This window comes from Corvus hawaiiensis, chromosome 9 (genome assembly GCF_020740725.1).
Source record: "Corvus hawaiiensis isolate bCorHaw1 chromosome 9, bCorHaw1.pri.cur, whole genome shotgun sequence".
Taxonomy (NCBI): Eukaryota; Metazoa; Chordata; class Aves; order Passeriformes; family Corvidae; genus Corvus; species Corvus hawaiiensis.
This window is the reverse complement of record NC_063221.1, coordinates 16,195,839-16,212,690: the sequence shown is the minus strand read 5'-3', so window position 1 is coordinate 16,212,690 and position 16,852 is coordinate 16,195,839. Positions and strand designations below refer to the sequence as shown.

Sequence of the window (16,852 nt, the reverse complement as noted above, 5' to 3'; positions counted from 1 at the left end):
TCCATCCTCTGACACCTCCCTTCACATACTGACAGACACTCATGAGGTGTCCTCTCAGTCAGCTCTTCTTGGCTGAACAGTCCCAGCTCCCTCAGTTTTCCTTGTGGGATGCTCCAGTCCCTTCATCATCTTTGTTTCCCTCTGCCAGACCCGCTCCAGGAGCTCCATGTCTGTCTTGTACTGAGGAGCCCAGAACTGGGCACAGCACTCCAGATGTGCCTCACTGGGGCTGAGTAGAGGGGCAGAATCACCTCCCTTGACCTTCTGGCAATGCTCTTTTCTACCATTGTCCTTCTTGGCACTGCTGATTCATGGACAGCTTGTTGTCCACCAGGACCCCCAGGTCCTGTTCCCCAGCAGGTCAGCCCCCAGCCTGTGCTGGTGCCCAGGGTTATTCCTCCCCAGGAGCAGGACCCTGCATTTGCCTTTGTTAAATTCAGGTTTACAAAACTACTTTGCCCCTTTTTCCAGCCCGTTGAAGCCCTTCTGAGGGGCTGCACAGCCCCCCCTGGGGTATCGGCCTCTCCTCCCAGCTTTGTGTTGTCAGCGAACGTGCTGAGGAGGCATTTGCCTCTTCATGCAAGTCATTGACAAATCAGTTGAAAATACTGGGTCCAGATTTGAACCTTGAGGTTCAGTCACAGATAAAGTACCTAGATTTGGTGGTTGTTCGTCTATACCTTTCAGATCTCCACTAGATTTTAGTGTGAATACCCTTCTATTTTCATTAGTTTAGTCAGGAAGGAAATAACTGCAGAAGGTAGGATTCTGCTGAAGAACCTTTTATTTCTACATTGACTGTTTATTTGACTCTCAAAAAGAAATTGTCTCTCTAAAAAGAGACAATTTAGAATTGTCTAATTCCTAAAAAGGAATTGATGTGATCAGGTGTCACTATTGCCAATTCGACCCTGTCGTTCATGTTTGCTTCTGTCCTGAATGCGAGTACTATTTGTCTTCAGAAGTATTTCCACTGATTATGCTATAAATTTGCTTGCTTTCAGTGTGGAACTCCTGGAGTGGTGCAGAATATTTCTATGGAGCCCACTGTCATTTAAATATGATGGATTACAGAAACAGTATGAAAATGAGCTGTTTTTAGTTTGGACTATGTACATGCTTTGGAAAGAATGAGGAGCCTAGCTATGACAGTTCAAAAATGTGGGTTTTCTTTTCAGAACACTGAAGTTTGTACTCAGCTTTTGTGTATGCAACTTCAGTGACCAAATGTGCTGTAATAGGGTTGTTTTACCTTTTTGAAATTGTAACTTTTGTACTGGAAGTGCCTATGCTTATGGTTAAATTACATCACTCTTTTTGTTTGCTTTTTAATTTGAGGAAAAATACCTTGTTAACCAAGGGAAACAGTGTATATTGTTGTAAAATTTGATTTATCAGAGGAAGTACATTTCTACTAGAAATAAAGGTTTTATGAATGATGTTATTCTTACAATACAGATTATGATTCTGAAGTCTGTGGTGAAATATAGGAGGACTTTACTGTGTGTTTCTAGGCTCATATCTTAAAAACTCTGAGAGAAACTGATACACGGCACAATTGTGTTACATTTTAATGTTATCTGAATCACAAAACCATGAAAAATTCCACTGTTTTGAAGGTGCCAGTAATAACATCTGGTTTTAGTTTAAATTCTTTATTCAGTTATGTTAATGTTACTATGAATTTTGCTTTAAAAACAATGCATACAGTAGATTCTATTACAGATAGAGTACATGGGTGGTGGTGTTGGTTTTGTTTTGGGTTTTTGGATTTGGGTGTTGTTTTGTTGTTTCTGGGATTTGTGTGTGGGGTTTTTTTTTTGTCAGGGTGTTTATTTGTATCTGAAGTCATGTTTTAAAGAAGAGAGGAAGGCTCTAATTTACTGCCATGTTAATTTCTTGTTGAGTGTTTATAATCAAGTTCTATAATCAAGTTTGAAAAGTATTTACTGTTGTTAGCAAGATATCGGTGAAGGAAAAAAGATGTGGCTGCTCTAGTCTTTCTCTTGAACACTGAAGTATATTCACAGGTGATACTGAAAAGGGAAGTTCACTTCACAGGAGGACTTTTTACAGAAAAATCCCCTTGTTCGTTGGGTTGACAAAAACAAATAGCATATGGCAAATCAGTTAACAGCCTTCCAGTTTTGTAACTATTTGCGTAACTGGTCCCGTGATCTCTGGTCGTCTGAAGTATTGAACAGTGGGGAGTGTGCTCAGAACAGTCTGTGGTGATTAACTCTGTTAGTATTTGCAGCCCTTCCTACACCATAAAAGGCTAATGATTTAATTCAATAAAATTGAAGGACTGATCAAAATACCTAGGTATAGGTGTCTTACTTTGAGTGGTTTAGAAGAGCAAATACTTGTTGACAAGCTATGTAGTATAGTTGTACCTTTTGAATATCAGTAGCAACAAATGTAAGGTATATGCCTTTGTCTTAAGTCTGTCTAATGGGAGCTGATAATAACTCTAGGAAATACCTTCTCATATTCCAGTTGCATTTACTATAGCTTCCTACATAATAGGAGTAGAGAGTAGTTGAAACAGTTTATCAGAGCTATGCTAAATGTGGAGGTTTTGTCTGGGTCTCTGTGCTTAGAGCTAAATGATTCATGTTACCAGAAGAACCACTATATATTATTCCTCTACCAAGTTCTTATAGATTTAGTAGCTATTGTAATTACACCTACTGTGAGAAATTAACTAAAAGTTAAGAGTAGGATATGTTTATTTTATTCTTGTGCTGTAAGTTTTATGAGTTCATTGTTCACTCCAATTGCTGTGTAGGTGCTATGAAATGTGGTTTTTTAAGGAATTGTTGACATGAGTTTAAGATTCTAAATAATGTGCACTTCCATTAAATACATAGGAGGAAAGTTATAAGGAATATACCATGGCTATACCTTGGCCTCTGTGTGTTGAAATGGTGAAGTTCTACTGGTGATACTCAGTGCCTGGATTCTGTATAGATATTTTTACACTATATTTGTCCTAATTGTCAGAATGATAAACAATGTGATTCAACCCATACCAGGTAGGTCCTTTTCTTTCTGGTTATTCTATTGAGATAAAGCCTAAAGATGCATCTTTTAAGTGTGAAACACACTAAATTCACTTGTCTGCCTGGGATTTGTGCATCATACTTGTTAAACAGTTTATAGTTTTTAAGCCAGTTTAAAGTGGTATCCTACAGTCTACTTAATAGCTGAGCAGATAAATACACGGAAGTGATATTTGGATGAGAGGGAAGTTGACACTCTCCCTTCTTTTTCGCCTCCCCCATCTGGCAGAAAGTACTTCCTTGTTTTAAATTTGTATCAGGCATCTTGGCTTTTTGATGAGTTCAGACCTGTGACCCTGTTATAGTTCTGAACTGTAGCAAAGTCCAAATTATATCCTCTAAGTTACATGCAAACTAAGTTATTTTAAAGGTCACATTTCAGTTCAGTAGAACTCACTAAATAGTGCAGTGTAAGCTGGGTTTCATGGTATTGCAGCTGGACATGTTGTAATATAATTTGTACAGAGTTGTGTGTGCACATGCAAAGCTGGTGGATCTTGTTTTCTGAATTTGTGATGTAGGGCATCTATGTATTCTGTAATATTCCATGTGCAAACCTTTTATCTTTCCCCATTGCCTTGCTTTGTAACATTGAGACCACTCCCTTCTTGTGTTGAGCGCACTGTTCACTCCCTTAGTGTATAGAGAGGAAAAAAACAGTGCATACTCTGCTTGTTAGATGCTATGACAGACCATCCAGAGCAGGAATTTAACCCTTTGCTGAAGAAGTGGTCAGTAGGTGAGATCCCTTTTTGGTTTCTACAAGTTTTTAAAAAACATATCCTCCAGAATGCAAAAATAGATTGTCACATGTGCAAGAAGTGGGGAGTGTCAGAGTTGCTTGCTCAGTCTGTCTCCTGTGGATGTATTTTTAATAATATTGTGGAAGTGGCTGTAACTGGTAGAGAGACATTTAAAAGTTTTTAGTTTTCAGTAGTTTCACCAAGGGTTCTTTAATCATGCACTAAAACATTCACATTGTGCATAGAGTGTCAAGTCATGTAATAATGTTTTGTAACTGAAAAACTAAATGATTCTTTACACAATTTTTCAAAATAAATTTTCCATCAGTGTTTTCCAAGCCAGATACTTTGTTCTTGCAAATTTTCTGTAGGCTGCCATTAATCATGCAGTAAATGTGCTGGTTTTGCACAGAACTTCTGCTTCACTTGAGGCCTCACATGGGTGTTGGTCATACAGCAAACTGAGTATTCTGCTGCTTCATTGATATATAGCTTCACTTCTTTATAATCTGTTATTCTAGTGTTGCTGGAAAGATGTGATTTTGTCCAGATATTTCTTATAATGAGCAACAGCATCTCTAAGTATTGTACAAACAGTAGTAGCATTTTTTACTGTGATGCATCATATCGCACTTACTTCATTTAGGGTTAAACAGAGTCTTCCTGTCCCCTTTTTTAAGTGACATAACTAGGGCTAAAATGTACTTATGCTTCAGTCTGTTTATTAACAACCTTCAGCCGTTCCCAGAAGACTCAGGAAGTGCGTGTTTTCTGGCTTGGCTATGGTGAAAATAAGGTTTCTTGTCCATTAGGGGAATGAGCATAATTATGTCCTTTGTATATATACAAGGCGAGTGTAATAATGCCCCTGTGCTAAGATGGCAACTATTTTAATCCAGCAAGGCTCAAAAAGACATGGTTTGTGATCTGCTATTGTATTGGATAGAGATGTTTGAAAATGGTCTGTTGTGTGTTAAAGTGGGAATTAAGCTTAAAATAGAACTGAGTGAAGAGTTACGTGTTTCAGAATTAACCTTTGGTTCAAATGCAGATAAGACTCAGGTATTCTAACAATCTCTATTAAGAACATGTGAAAAAAATCTGGCTAAGTTTCTTTAAAAAAAAATTCTTCCCAATTAAAATTTGAATTAAATTAAGGGGATGATTGAAAGCTAAAGAGGGTTCTGATCTGGTTTACAAAGTAGGATTTCCTGGTCTGTATTTTATGTATGCTTGTGTTTCTAGTGAGACTTACTTCATGTGAGTGTGTGTGTGTTTGTATTTTTCTCAAGTGGTGGTGGTAAGGGAGTCCATTCTGTTTGCTTGGGACACAGTACTTACCTCCTTCCTAACTTTGTTGGTAAAGATGCTAGAGCTGATACCCACCCACAGTGAAGAGCCTGTTCTTCGACAAGCTCAATGTGAAGAGGCTGTGATGAGTAGCAGAGAGGAAGGATGGCTGGAACTGTGTTCTGGCTACTGCACACTGTGTTGGTAGAACTTCCTGAGGAGGAAGAAGTGGTGTGTTTAGGAATAGCCCTCGCTGCAGTCTGTGGCAGGCTGTGAGCCCGCTGTGGGACTACAGAGCGAGGTCACCTGAGTGAAGAAGAGAGCAGACCTGTAGGTACTGCATAGAAGTGAAGTTTTCTTTACTTAAGTTTCCATCATGATGCAGTGAGGTAAATATGCTGTTCTAGTTCTTCTGAATGTGACTGTGTATTAACTGAAGAATTCTGGAGATGATTCATTAACAGGGCGGATAGGAGTGGTTGTTGAGATACCCTCTGTGGCAGTGTGTTCCTTTCCTCTCTTGTCTTAACACTGATGTTCAGTGTCCCAGTTGGGAACTTTTTCAGTCAGTTTGCTCTGCTGGTAGGAAACTATTGCTGTTAAAATCTAATGATTAGTCCAACTGATCCATTCAGTGGCATGGGTAAACTGGAGTGCACAACTGTAATCTCTGATTTAATTCAGCTGATCTGCAAATCTCCAGGAGCAGAACTTGATTCTTTTGTAATTATGGCTCCTCCTTTCAAAAGCAGTCACAAATGTTTCCACTCATATTCTGTCTGTGGTAGATTCCTGCCCTTTCCTGGAAAATAAATATGTCACACCTGTGAAGTTGTTAAATCTCAAACAAGACATCCCCTCTTGCCAGACCTGACTTTCATCTAGAGTTTCCAAAGCAGTTCCTTTGCTGCTGGTCTGGGGACATGTTTATGGAGAAAAACAGTCTTTGTCTTTCTCTTCCTCAATTGTGGCTCTCCATTTTTAGCTTTGCTTTAGAAACCTGACTTGCTGTATACATTATCTTACAGCATGGCTGGATCTTCAGTGGTTCAGTACTTTTTGGAGTTTTTTGCTCACTTTATCATGCAAATGGTTCTCTAATATTAGAAATTGACTTTTTAAAATTAAAGTTGACAGTGATACTGCTTTTCAAGTATATGTGCTAAAGCTTAACAGGCAAATGGATTTTTCATACTGCATTGATACTATGAATTTATTAATTCTTTATTCCTCAGAGCAATGTAGTCTTTTGTCCAGCTAAAAGTGATTTTTTAATTCCTGTTGTTTTCCTTTTGCATATTTAACAGGTGCATTTCTAGCAGAGTTTTGCAATTAAATATTTTCAAGCTACAACATAGTGTACTGTTAATACCAGTGTCTTAATTTTTGCAAGCAAAGTTAGCTCCATGTCCTGAAGGTCAACCTACAAACTGTTTTCAGAAGTTTTTTAGGAATTATTTTTCTATTCATGTCTCAAAAAGACTACTAGATTTTCTTCATAGTATCCTGTACGTATCCTTGTACAATCTATAGTGAACTTCTATTTTAATATGAAATTGAAATGTAAAGTACTGTTTATTTTATGTATATGAACCTGTCACATTTTTTTTCCTCATCTTAATCTGAGTGCCTCTGCTTTATTTCCAGTGTTGCTATGGCTTTTGATGTTGCTGCCCTGAACCTTCTAATTGATATCAATCTTCTAGCCTATAAAATGCCTAGCCTTTAAGTTTGCTCACAGCCACATTTTTTCCTCTCTCTTAACTGTAGTACCTAGATTGTTTTCAGAGGGGAATGAGGTATAATTTGCAGATTAGTTTGGAGCTACAATCCAGAACTTGTAGAAAGCAGAAAAGAAAAACACTTTCTTTTTTGTTCTTGATATAGAAACAGTTCTTTGTTAGTTTTTAGATGTGAAACTGACAGGGTGTTTTGAAAAGATAAAGTACTGTTTAGCTGGAAGCAGCTTTTGTCTGCCTGTTAGGAAGAAGCATATTGCAGTTGCAAGGAAAAAAGAAAGACCAGACCAAATTGATAATTATGAGAACAAACAGGCAGGAGTACAGAGAAGTGATAATCAGTTCAGACAGTAAAATAAAAGAGCTATTATCCTAAGATAGAAAAGGAAGCAGGAATGCATAAAGATAGAGACAAAAGTAGAAACCAAAACCAGTTAGACAGTGAAGAGGTATCCACGAAGAGAAACTGAAATGTGTTGTCGGAAGTAAATTAGTGTAACATGCTCTAATTAAAATACAATTTTATAATTAACTTGTCCTGAAGACAAATAGGGAAAGGTATAGTATATTATACTGCTGACTTCTCATTAATATATTCATAGATGATTATGATTCCCATAATTTTTAATGTAGGGCATCAGGTAGTTCTTTGTACAAACACTGCAAGAATTTTTTTGGTTTGTTTTGTTTTTTGAAATAAATAAATCTGGTTGGAAATATCTCCAAGTAAAATAATTAATCATGTGAAGGCCTTGATCGTTATCTAAAAATAAAAAAATAAAACCCAAGTGGCATGTTTCATAGAAATAATTCAGCTATTTCATAAGAGTTTTATAAAATCTTAGTATGTTAAATAGTCACTTAAAATATTTAACTTCTTGAATAGAGTTGGGTCTTCTTTTCTTCTGTAGTGCTGCTCATGCAGGAAAAAGGACATTATGCGGAATTTAACCTATCATTTAAATTTGTCCATGATTCAGGTTCATTTGACAAACCCTCATGGGCTTTAATTGAGTAAACAAGAACTGCTAAGATTGGTATTATCTAATCACCCACATTTTCTCATTTGGCTTACTGTGGACTTGTAGTTGTGTGGTTAAGTAAGTCATGGCTTTTCATAAAGTGATAATAAAATACAACATTTCTATCCACAAATGCACTGGGGCTTTTTTGATGCCAAGTGTTTTAATTTTTTTTTTTCCCTGAACAAGACCTGACTGCTGTTTTTCCATGCTCTGAACACTGGCATAGTATGTATTTCCTTGTACCAGACTGCATAAGGCTTAAGAAGTTGGAGAGCAAAATAAGGGAATGAGTTTTTAATCTCCCACTCACTGGCTTGGAAGTTTAGACTGGCTCTGCAGCCTGGAGAACAAAGAATTGGGAAAAAATCTCATCTTGAGCCAGTGCTTCAAAAGTGCAAATAAGATCACTTGGGTAACTGCAGACTAAAACTGTGGTCAGATGAAAGTATGGAACTAATGATCTGCAGTTGAGTCAATAGAGAATAAAATGATGGTAGAGTAATTAATGCAAAGTATTCTCATTTCAAATAAAATGTTTTATTAAGTAGATATTGCAGATGGAATTAATTGAGATAGGTTTCTGAAACTTGTAAGTCAATGTACTTCAATGTTTAATGTGATTCTTAAAACTTTCAGCTGTGTTGTCTGGAGGTCAGTGAAATGGGAGACTAATTCGGGAGCAATTGGATGTTAATGCAGTTAGCTAGTTTACATATTGTAAAGGCATAAATTAGTGAAACAGAAGGATTTTTTAAGAATGATACCACAATCCTAGCTTTAAATGCAAGTAGAGTTGCTTTCTGAAGTTGGTGAAAGCTGGGAACATCAACCCTTTAAAAATCTCAGTCTTGTTTAATGCCTTTTATTTGAAACTCCCATGCTTGTCCAGTGTCTGGACTGGTAGCTTTAGGAAGACTAAACGTTCAGTATTTATGCTGTAGCATTCCCTTCATACTTATCCCTCTGAAGAGATCTCCCATGTTGTTCTTTTTATTGGTTCTTGAGGCTTGTTGGGAGAAAAAACAAGTCTCTGTAAGAAGAGGAGAACTTACCTTGAGTTAACCTGGGAGAGTCTGTTTTGTCTTGGGTGCTGGTTTGAGTCAGGCTGGCTCTTGGCTTTGATGCTTCAGCTGCTATTGTTGTAAAGCTTCCTGCTATCTGCAAACACATGGTAAGTTTAGAACTGCAAACCTGAAGTATTTGTAACATGATCTGTAGTTCCAGTAAATAATCTGGAAGTAGAATTTAGGGAGGTTACATTTGTTTTGGAATAGTCTGTATTGACCTACTACAAACTTCTTGTCAAGTGTCAGATTTGTTTGTTTGTAATGGAGAGGCTTTGGACTACATTCCACTTTTGAGTGGGCAGTTTCTACTTTCTACTTCCATTACCTGACCTTAATCACTTTAATAATACTCAGCTGCAGTTTTAATAAAGATTTTTACAAAAACTGGCTGCTCAGCTGGCAAGGGATGTGGGCCGTTACTAGACAAACAGCAATATATATTTGAAAGGAAATATTGTTGAGAACATCCTTCATTATAAAGGTGTAGATAGCCAGATATTGTAGGATGTGATCTTTTTTTTTAATTACCTTTTGCTGCTTTCTAGTTAATGCAGTTTTCATATTTCTTATAAAGGAGCTAGCCAAATTAATACACTGATATATTTATTTTGAAATTACAGACTGAAATTTTATTGGAACTATTTGGTCTGTTTTCTTGTCTGTACAGCATCGCCTGATTTTTGACCATTTTTTTTCCTTTGAAGGTGTCACTTGTGTCTCAGTGCATTAGTTTGATTTCCTTCATAGCAGTCTGGAAGATTTGCTGTTTATGTTCTGGTATGAAAAGGAAGTTTTTTGCTTAATCGAGGCCCAGAGTTCAAACACGTGCTTCTGGAGAGAGGTTGAAAGGACCATGAGTAAATTTGTGACTCCTGTCTAGAAGCCTTTCTGAAAAGGCCAGTCCTTTTTGCTTATTTGTTGATGTTGCCTTGATCTTTTCTCATTTGTCTCAGTGGCTTTACAGAGCAGTATAAGGTGATTCTTGTGACTGTAGTCTTTCATTCACTAGTTTATTGTTTATAGAGAATTTGAAAACTTGCGAAGCTGTGGGATAATCCAACAAAGCTGTCTTTGCACAGAACATACTGTTTCTAGAATCAGATGAAAAAGAGGAATTGAGGGGGGGAAAAACGAGTTTTTGTCATGTGGTCAATGATGAAATGCTTGTAATAAAGTGTGATAGCTTGTCAAATGTCGTTTTCGTATTAATAGCAGATCTTGAATGAAGTTTGATCAGTGGAATCCTTTTTTGTTTCAACAAAACATTTGGAGAGCCACTGTCTCTGCTTGCATGTTTGGAAACATAAGTAGTGTGGTGTTCCCTAATGCTAATGAAACCTTAGCAGCAAATGAGAACTTTGTGGTCTAAAGAGCCTAAGTAGGACAGCAAAGGCTTTGTTCTGCTGTGTGCTGAAGGAAGTCAGTTTGTCTTAATGGTATTAGGTATTGACTGCATACCAAAAGCACATTTTAGAAACTACTTTTGGATGCTAGGTTAATTTTGTGAGAGTAATTACACAAATGAGTGGAGTATAAAAAAGAAAGACTTCTTGAGATTGATGTATTTTTATGCATATTTGCAAATGTGGTTTGATGCTACAGTCTGGTAACTGTCTCCCTGTTCCCACACTCAAACAATGCATGTGGAGTTTCTCTAAAAACAGTAGCAGAAATGTCACTTTATTTGACAAAAGATATTTTGAGTGGAAATGTCCAGTTGGTATAAAGTGCACATATCAGAATAATCTGAGATACAGGCCATGTTTTCCCAAAGACATTGAAGTCTTGTCTTCAGTCCCTCTCCCATCTCTTGGCTGTTTATGTGGTTCTCTGGTGAAACAATCGGGGAAAGTGGTTGTGGTTTTGGTGGAGAGAGTGGTGCAGAGGCTGGTGGTGGAACAGGATGGATGCTTTTGGTTGGCAGTACTTGCATGCCGTTGGACTGAAGTGTTCAAGGCACTAATGGCTGTGGTTGTTAGTCCGTGGTGTAGGATACTGGGACCTGCAAGGCAAGATTTGACAGCAACCTTAATCTTGTATGTTATTTTTATTTTTGTTGGTTGTATATAGTTGTCTTGACCTGGTATCTCTAAGTGAACGTGCTTTCCTTGAGTCTTAGGCCTTGCAACATTTTATGGCATTTTTTGATTTAACTGTAGATCATCCTACTGCATGTTGAAATTGAACTTAAATTGCTAATGCTAGAAGTCTACATCATTCATTAGGTTCAGGCAGGGTACTGAATCTGCAAGAGATAGCCTCTGATAAATAGCCTTCACAGGGTGGGTTTTTTTTTGTGTAACTTAATTAAACTTTGAACTTAATTGCTTCCTTAGCTTTTTTCTTTTTTCTGCTTTTTATTTTTTAAGTTTACTGTGAAGTGTATTTGGATACAGCCTCTACAGGACACAAACTTGGATGTTTCATTTACTTGTCTTTTTGGGTTACTATGTAACTGCTAAGAAAAAATATTTTAAATGCTATTGTAACCTGAGAATCCTTGATTTTTCCACTGTGGTAGATTATTGTTGCATGAAATGCAAGTATGTGTTTGACTAAAAATGTTTTTTAGGCTGTATTTTGTACCTTTGTTTTCTCCTGCCTAATTCTTAACCCCCACATTTCTGCTTGTTTTTTGAATTTTCAGCTTATTGAAAAGTCCTGATTAGCATGTCTTCCACCTGTTGATCAGTACAGAGTGCAGTGAAAGGTTGATTTTGAAGATGGTTTAATGTATTAAAAATTCCCCGAGTTTTTTTGGGGAAACACAGTTTATTTTTGACTGCTTCTCCTTTTTGTTTTGTGCCTTTACTTTGCTATAACTTTCTTAATTACTTAGGTCAGGTTTGCTTTTTTTGCAATCTCCTGTTAGAGCTGATCATGAACTGCGTATATAGTTTTGATTTAATAAATGTTTTTGATATGCAGGCTACACTCAGTTTAATCATGCAGCTAAAATTTATATTATTTTTCTTTTAGTGGGCAATCCTAAGAGTGAAAGTAATTTTTTGTATCCACTGAAATGATAATTTCTTGCGTTTCAAAACTGCCAGACATCTCTTCTGTGAGCAGTCTCTTATTTATCCAATAGTGATCTTTGGTTATGTCTGTTATCTGGGTGGAAAAGACTCACTTTTGAAATAAAGGATTTGGAGAGGAAAGAAAGATTTGCATTGTGAAAGTGATGAAAGACTGCTTACAGCTTAACATGCAAGTATTTAGAGCTGTTTTTACAAAAAGAGGTAGATCTGTTCCTGCACATGAAACCCACTGTTCAGGTATATGGCTGAGACGTATATACACATTTGACTGATTTATAACTTGAATGACTTCTATCCAAGTAGCAAGCATTCCCTCAGAGCACAACCTACAAATAAATTGTGTGTAAATCTGGTGCTGTTGCAATTCTTAACTAATTCTGGGTAATTTTGTTTCCTTTTGTTTTTAAAGGATCAGTTTGATAACTTGGACAAGCATACACAGTGGGGCATTGACTTCTTGGAGAAATACGCAAAATTTGTAAAAGAAAGGATAGAAATTGAGCAAAACTATGCAAAACAACTGAGGTAAGATTTTTTTTTTTTCTTTGCAAAAGGATCTTAGCAGTTACTTAAAATCACTGTATCAGATGATGGGCAAGTATGAAATGTAGTGATTAATGACTGTTTTTCATTTACACAGTGAATTACATCACTAGCTGTTTTCACGACAGACCAGTCTAAACCAGAAAATTATCTTTGGGTGTTTTTGCCTTCTCTCCCACTCTTCTCTCCCACCCACCCTTCAGATCTTTGAACTAAAAAGATTTAAGACTTAAAATTAAAGATTCAAAATAAGGAAAACCATAGTGATTTTTTGCACTGACTATCAGCATGTTTGCTGTAAAGTGCATTATCTGTATCTACACTTGTGTGTGTGTGTGCCTCTGCTACTAATTAATTTCTCATGTTGAATTGGCAAGAGCTACAATACATTGTGTTAAGCAATCTGAGTGAAGTAATTGAGGAGAACTTGAGAAAACAACAAGACCTTCCTGTCCTTATAGCACACCCTTTCCGTAGCAGGTCTTGTCCCTTTGGGTGAGACTGTAACCCAGCCACCCTTTGTCTTACCTCTGTTCTGTAGCTGCCAAGTGAAACATCTTTTAGGTCCGATAGGAATTTCCCTTCAGGGATCATACAAGGAGAGTAGCAGCCATGAAATGACTGCTTCAGAATAAAGTTATTTCTTCAGAATAAAATAGGTTGATTTTTACCAAAAGGCGCACTCAGTGCGTGAAGAATAAAATTTAAAGTAAGATTCTCCTGTGAACTTGGCATTCACTGCCAGCTTTGCCTTCACCATCATCTTCACTGTTTTGAATTCCTTTGGGGATTCAGCTGAAGCTGCTGCCTGCCCTTGTCAAGACTGAAACTGATAACAACTTCTCTCCTGTGGTTTCTTCCATCATCTCATCATTTGCAAAACAGATTGTTACCAGATAGAGAGCTGAGAAATCCTTCTTCATTAATACAGTAATGGGGTTCACAGCTGAGGATATGGATGTTCTCTATCTGGGCTGCTCATTTCCTTTTTGATTTCTTTATCAGTTTCTTTTCATCCAGTTGTATATATTCACCTAACATAATAACCCATTGCTTTACTGAAGGAATTTTTTTCTTAAAAGGAAGAAAATAAATACCACTTTTACAAAGCTGGTATAGAAGAATCTAAGGAGGTAAGGGAAAGTTGGAAGCATGCGCAGCACAGTTTGCAGCCTTGTTTCGATTTGTTTTCAGTTGTCTGTTTAAAAATAGAAATATGTTTTATTTCCACAGATCTATCAAGATATTTTCCTTAAATAGTATTAGCAAATGTCATTTTGCTTAATTGTATTTAACGGTTCATTCCACGGCTAGCAAGATGAGACACCACATTATTACTTCAGGATTTGACTAAAAATAGGAAATTTTCTCTGTTCAGCATTTTACTCTGGGTAAAACTATTGATTTTTCTTGAAGTGTCTTTCAAAAATGAAAGAGTTTTGTCGAGCACCCCTTCTGTCAGATGACTGGAGTGACTCCTTGTGCAGTAAGTATGACAGTTCTGGGAAGAACAGGTCTTGCTGCACACATGCTATACAGTGCATGCATGCACTTCCTGCCTGCTTCCAGTGAGGGTCTGGACAGCACATACTTCAGAGGGTGACTGATTTTCTGCCAGTAGACAATTTGTGAAGCTACTCTTTGATATTCTTGCATGTGTATTCTTTGGAGGAGACTTGACTGTTTAGTAGTGAACTGTCTCACGATGACAACTTGATTTCAGCCCTCATTCCTCCTGAGGACACTCACTGTTTTTAATTATGTAAAATAGTTATGAGGCCCAGGGGGGATTGAGATCAAGCAAAATTGTCACCTTCAGAAGAGTTAGCCATCCTGCATCTTGCTCCTGGGAACTTCTGAGAGAGAAGATCTTGTGGGATGGACTGTGGTTCTGGTGAATTTTAACATTGGCTGCATATGGCCTGTGAGATAGATATTAATATCCCTAATGGAAATTTCTAGTATATCACTGTTTCTTCCTTTTGTAATGGAAAACAATTTGAAAAACAGTTTTGAGAATCTTTTCATAATGAACTTTATAACTGAGATGAATTATGCTCTTGGTTAGTAGAGTATAAACAGTAGAGCAGGCAGTCACCTCTTGGTAGATCTGTGGCTCTCTTAGTACTTGGATGGGAGACCAAGAAAAGCCAAGTTTAGCCAGGAGATAAAGCTAAGTGATGTATGGTGGTATTTTTTTCTGTTTTGGTTTCAGTGTGGACCATGAATATTCTGTTGAGATCATTGATGGATCTTATTCTCATAACTTAAATCCAAGGATGAAAACTTGAGTGAATTTTCCATAAGTTTTCACAAATTAGAGTCCACCTCCTGGCAGAAATTCACATTCCCTTTGTGTATACCCTTGCATTTTGAAAACTATTTTTCTTTATACTGTGCAACTTGGTGATGAGCCTTTCCCAGGTGCAACAGCCCTTCCAAGTCTTCTAGGAGATGGCAAGTGATGCATGTGCAGCATATGAGAAGCCGTTTGAGCAAACTCACTATATTCTTACTATATGCAGGTGTTGCAGCTCATGATTGCCAAGTAATTCCAGAAGTGATAACTTTTTCAAATACTGGTTTTAGGTTACAAGTCATTCCTTGCTATTCTTTGATACTGAAAAAATTATAAGAAAAATTGAAGAATCCTCAATTGTCTGTGGAGGAAAAAACCACCCTAGCTTGTCTTGTCTTTGCCTGCAACATAATGTGTTCTGGAACAAAAAAAAGAAGTTTAAATTGGTTTTGTTTGAGGTAACTTAAAGGAAAATCTGAAGTTTTATGTAGCATAGGTCTCAACTAATGTGTTACCCGAAGGTTTGCAAAGGTTATTACAGGCTGTTACTGGGTTAGAAGGATGTGAATCAGGACAAAGATACCACAGGGTACATTGTACATTAACACATTCAATTTTAATGATACGACTGTTGAATTTGTTTATATTTTGTAACTGGAAAAAATTAGATTTCATATGTGCCAAACTACTGGGCTCTTGACTGACTTTTTAAATTGAATTCTCAGATGCTGCTGATGATCAGAATTGTTTCTTAAAAGCAGCAGAGTGAAAGTCTGGTTTACTTCCACATCATTACACACAAAATAATTCTGGAGGTTCACTCCCTTTTTGTCCTGTCTGAAGCATGATGACACTTGAGCAGACAGAGGAGTTCCACTTCCTGTGATGTTAGGCAGTAATACAAGTTATACCTGCAGCTGGAAGTGAAACTGCCAGGCAGAATAAAACTTCTGAATATGATCAGCTTCTCTATTGTTGGTTTAAAGCAAATAGCTATGATTGTTCATGAGCTGTTTGTTGCTCTTTAAATTTTGCATTGTGATCTCTGGAGATGTCTGGCTACTCTGGTCAATTCTATTTTTCATGTTCCTTCTGCATACTGTTGTGTATAAGTGTTATTTTTATAAATACAGTATTAATGTACGCATATGTCTAGTCAAACTGAGACACAGTTTCCACATTTTTAGATGCACAATCTTGGAAACATTTTTGAAAATGGGTGTAAGTTCAAATGTAAAGTTGGGAACACACATTATCACCACATGTGATTTCTCAAAATTCTCTTCCTTTGATTGGAGCTGAGATTTTACACTTCTCATTACTATTCAAATACAGTTGTGGCAGGTTTTGTTTATAGTCATGTTTCCATAATCTTAAACATGTGGTTTCTTAATGGTTCCAAGGATATTCAGCTTTGTAAACTTGAAGGCCAGGTTACAATTTTTTAAGATTGATTGCTCCAGTTAAAACTTTTTCAGATGAGATGTTACTAAATACAGTTAATTGTTACTGTTTTCCCCCAGTCCATAACACTGGTATGCAGTCACTGAAGACATCAGAATTGTATTGAAACTATTACTTTACATGTAAATAGGTGTCTCAAACCAAGACAATAGGAAATGCTTTTAAGTACTTACTGCAGATTTAGCTACTTATGAAAACAAAAAAAAGTTTGTTACCAGGCTCATTTATAATATGATATAGAGGCTGTAGTGGTTTAGTATAAGCAGATACCACAGTACCTGAGGTGCTAACTTAATAGGAATTGTACCATGTTGATGCTGCTGCTTCTGTTCTTTATGTGCTATATTAATTGACTGAAGAAAACTTAGTTTTGAGTTGATAAACACAGTTCTTACACGTCTGTAAAATTTTGTGTAGATGTTCTATGTACATGACTATGAGTAATTTTTATCAACTGGAGTGCTTTTTGAAACATCTGCTTAGGTGACTGAGGTGGTACTTCTCTTAAAAATCAGGTTTCTGTCTCGCTGGTGTTGACCTGAGACCAATTTATACCAAGAAGTGAGGTTAATAAAA

General features: G+C 36.9%; 1 protein-coding gene across 4 annotated transcripts in view; it reads left to right on the top strand.

Moving 5' to 3' along the window:
* Positions 1-16,852, top strand: part of FNBP1L (formin binding protein 1 like) — a 59,309-nt gene that overhangs the window by 16,872 nt on the left and 25,585 nt on the right. For all 4 annotated transcript variants that reach the window (XM_048313025.1, XM_048313024.1, XM_048313023.1 and 1 more), the window contains exon 2: positions 12,380-12,495. In XM_048313025.1, the coding sequence (XP_048168982.1) occupies positions 12,380-12,495 (116 nt within the window). The remainder of the gene's footprint in view (positions 1-12,379; positions 12,496-16,852) is intronic.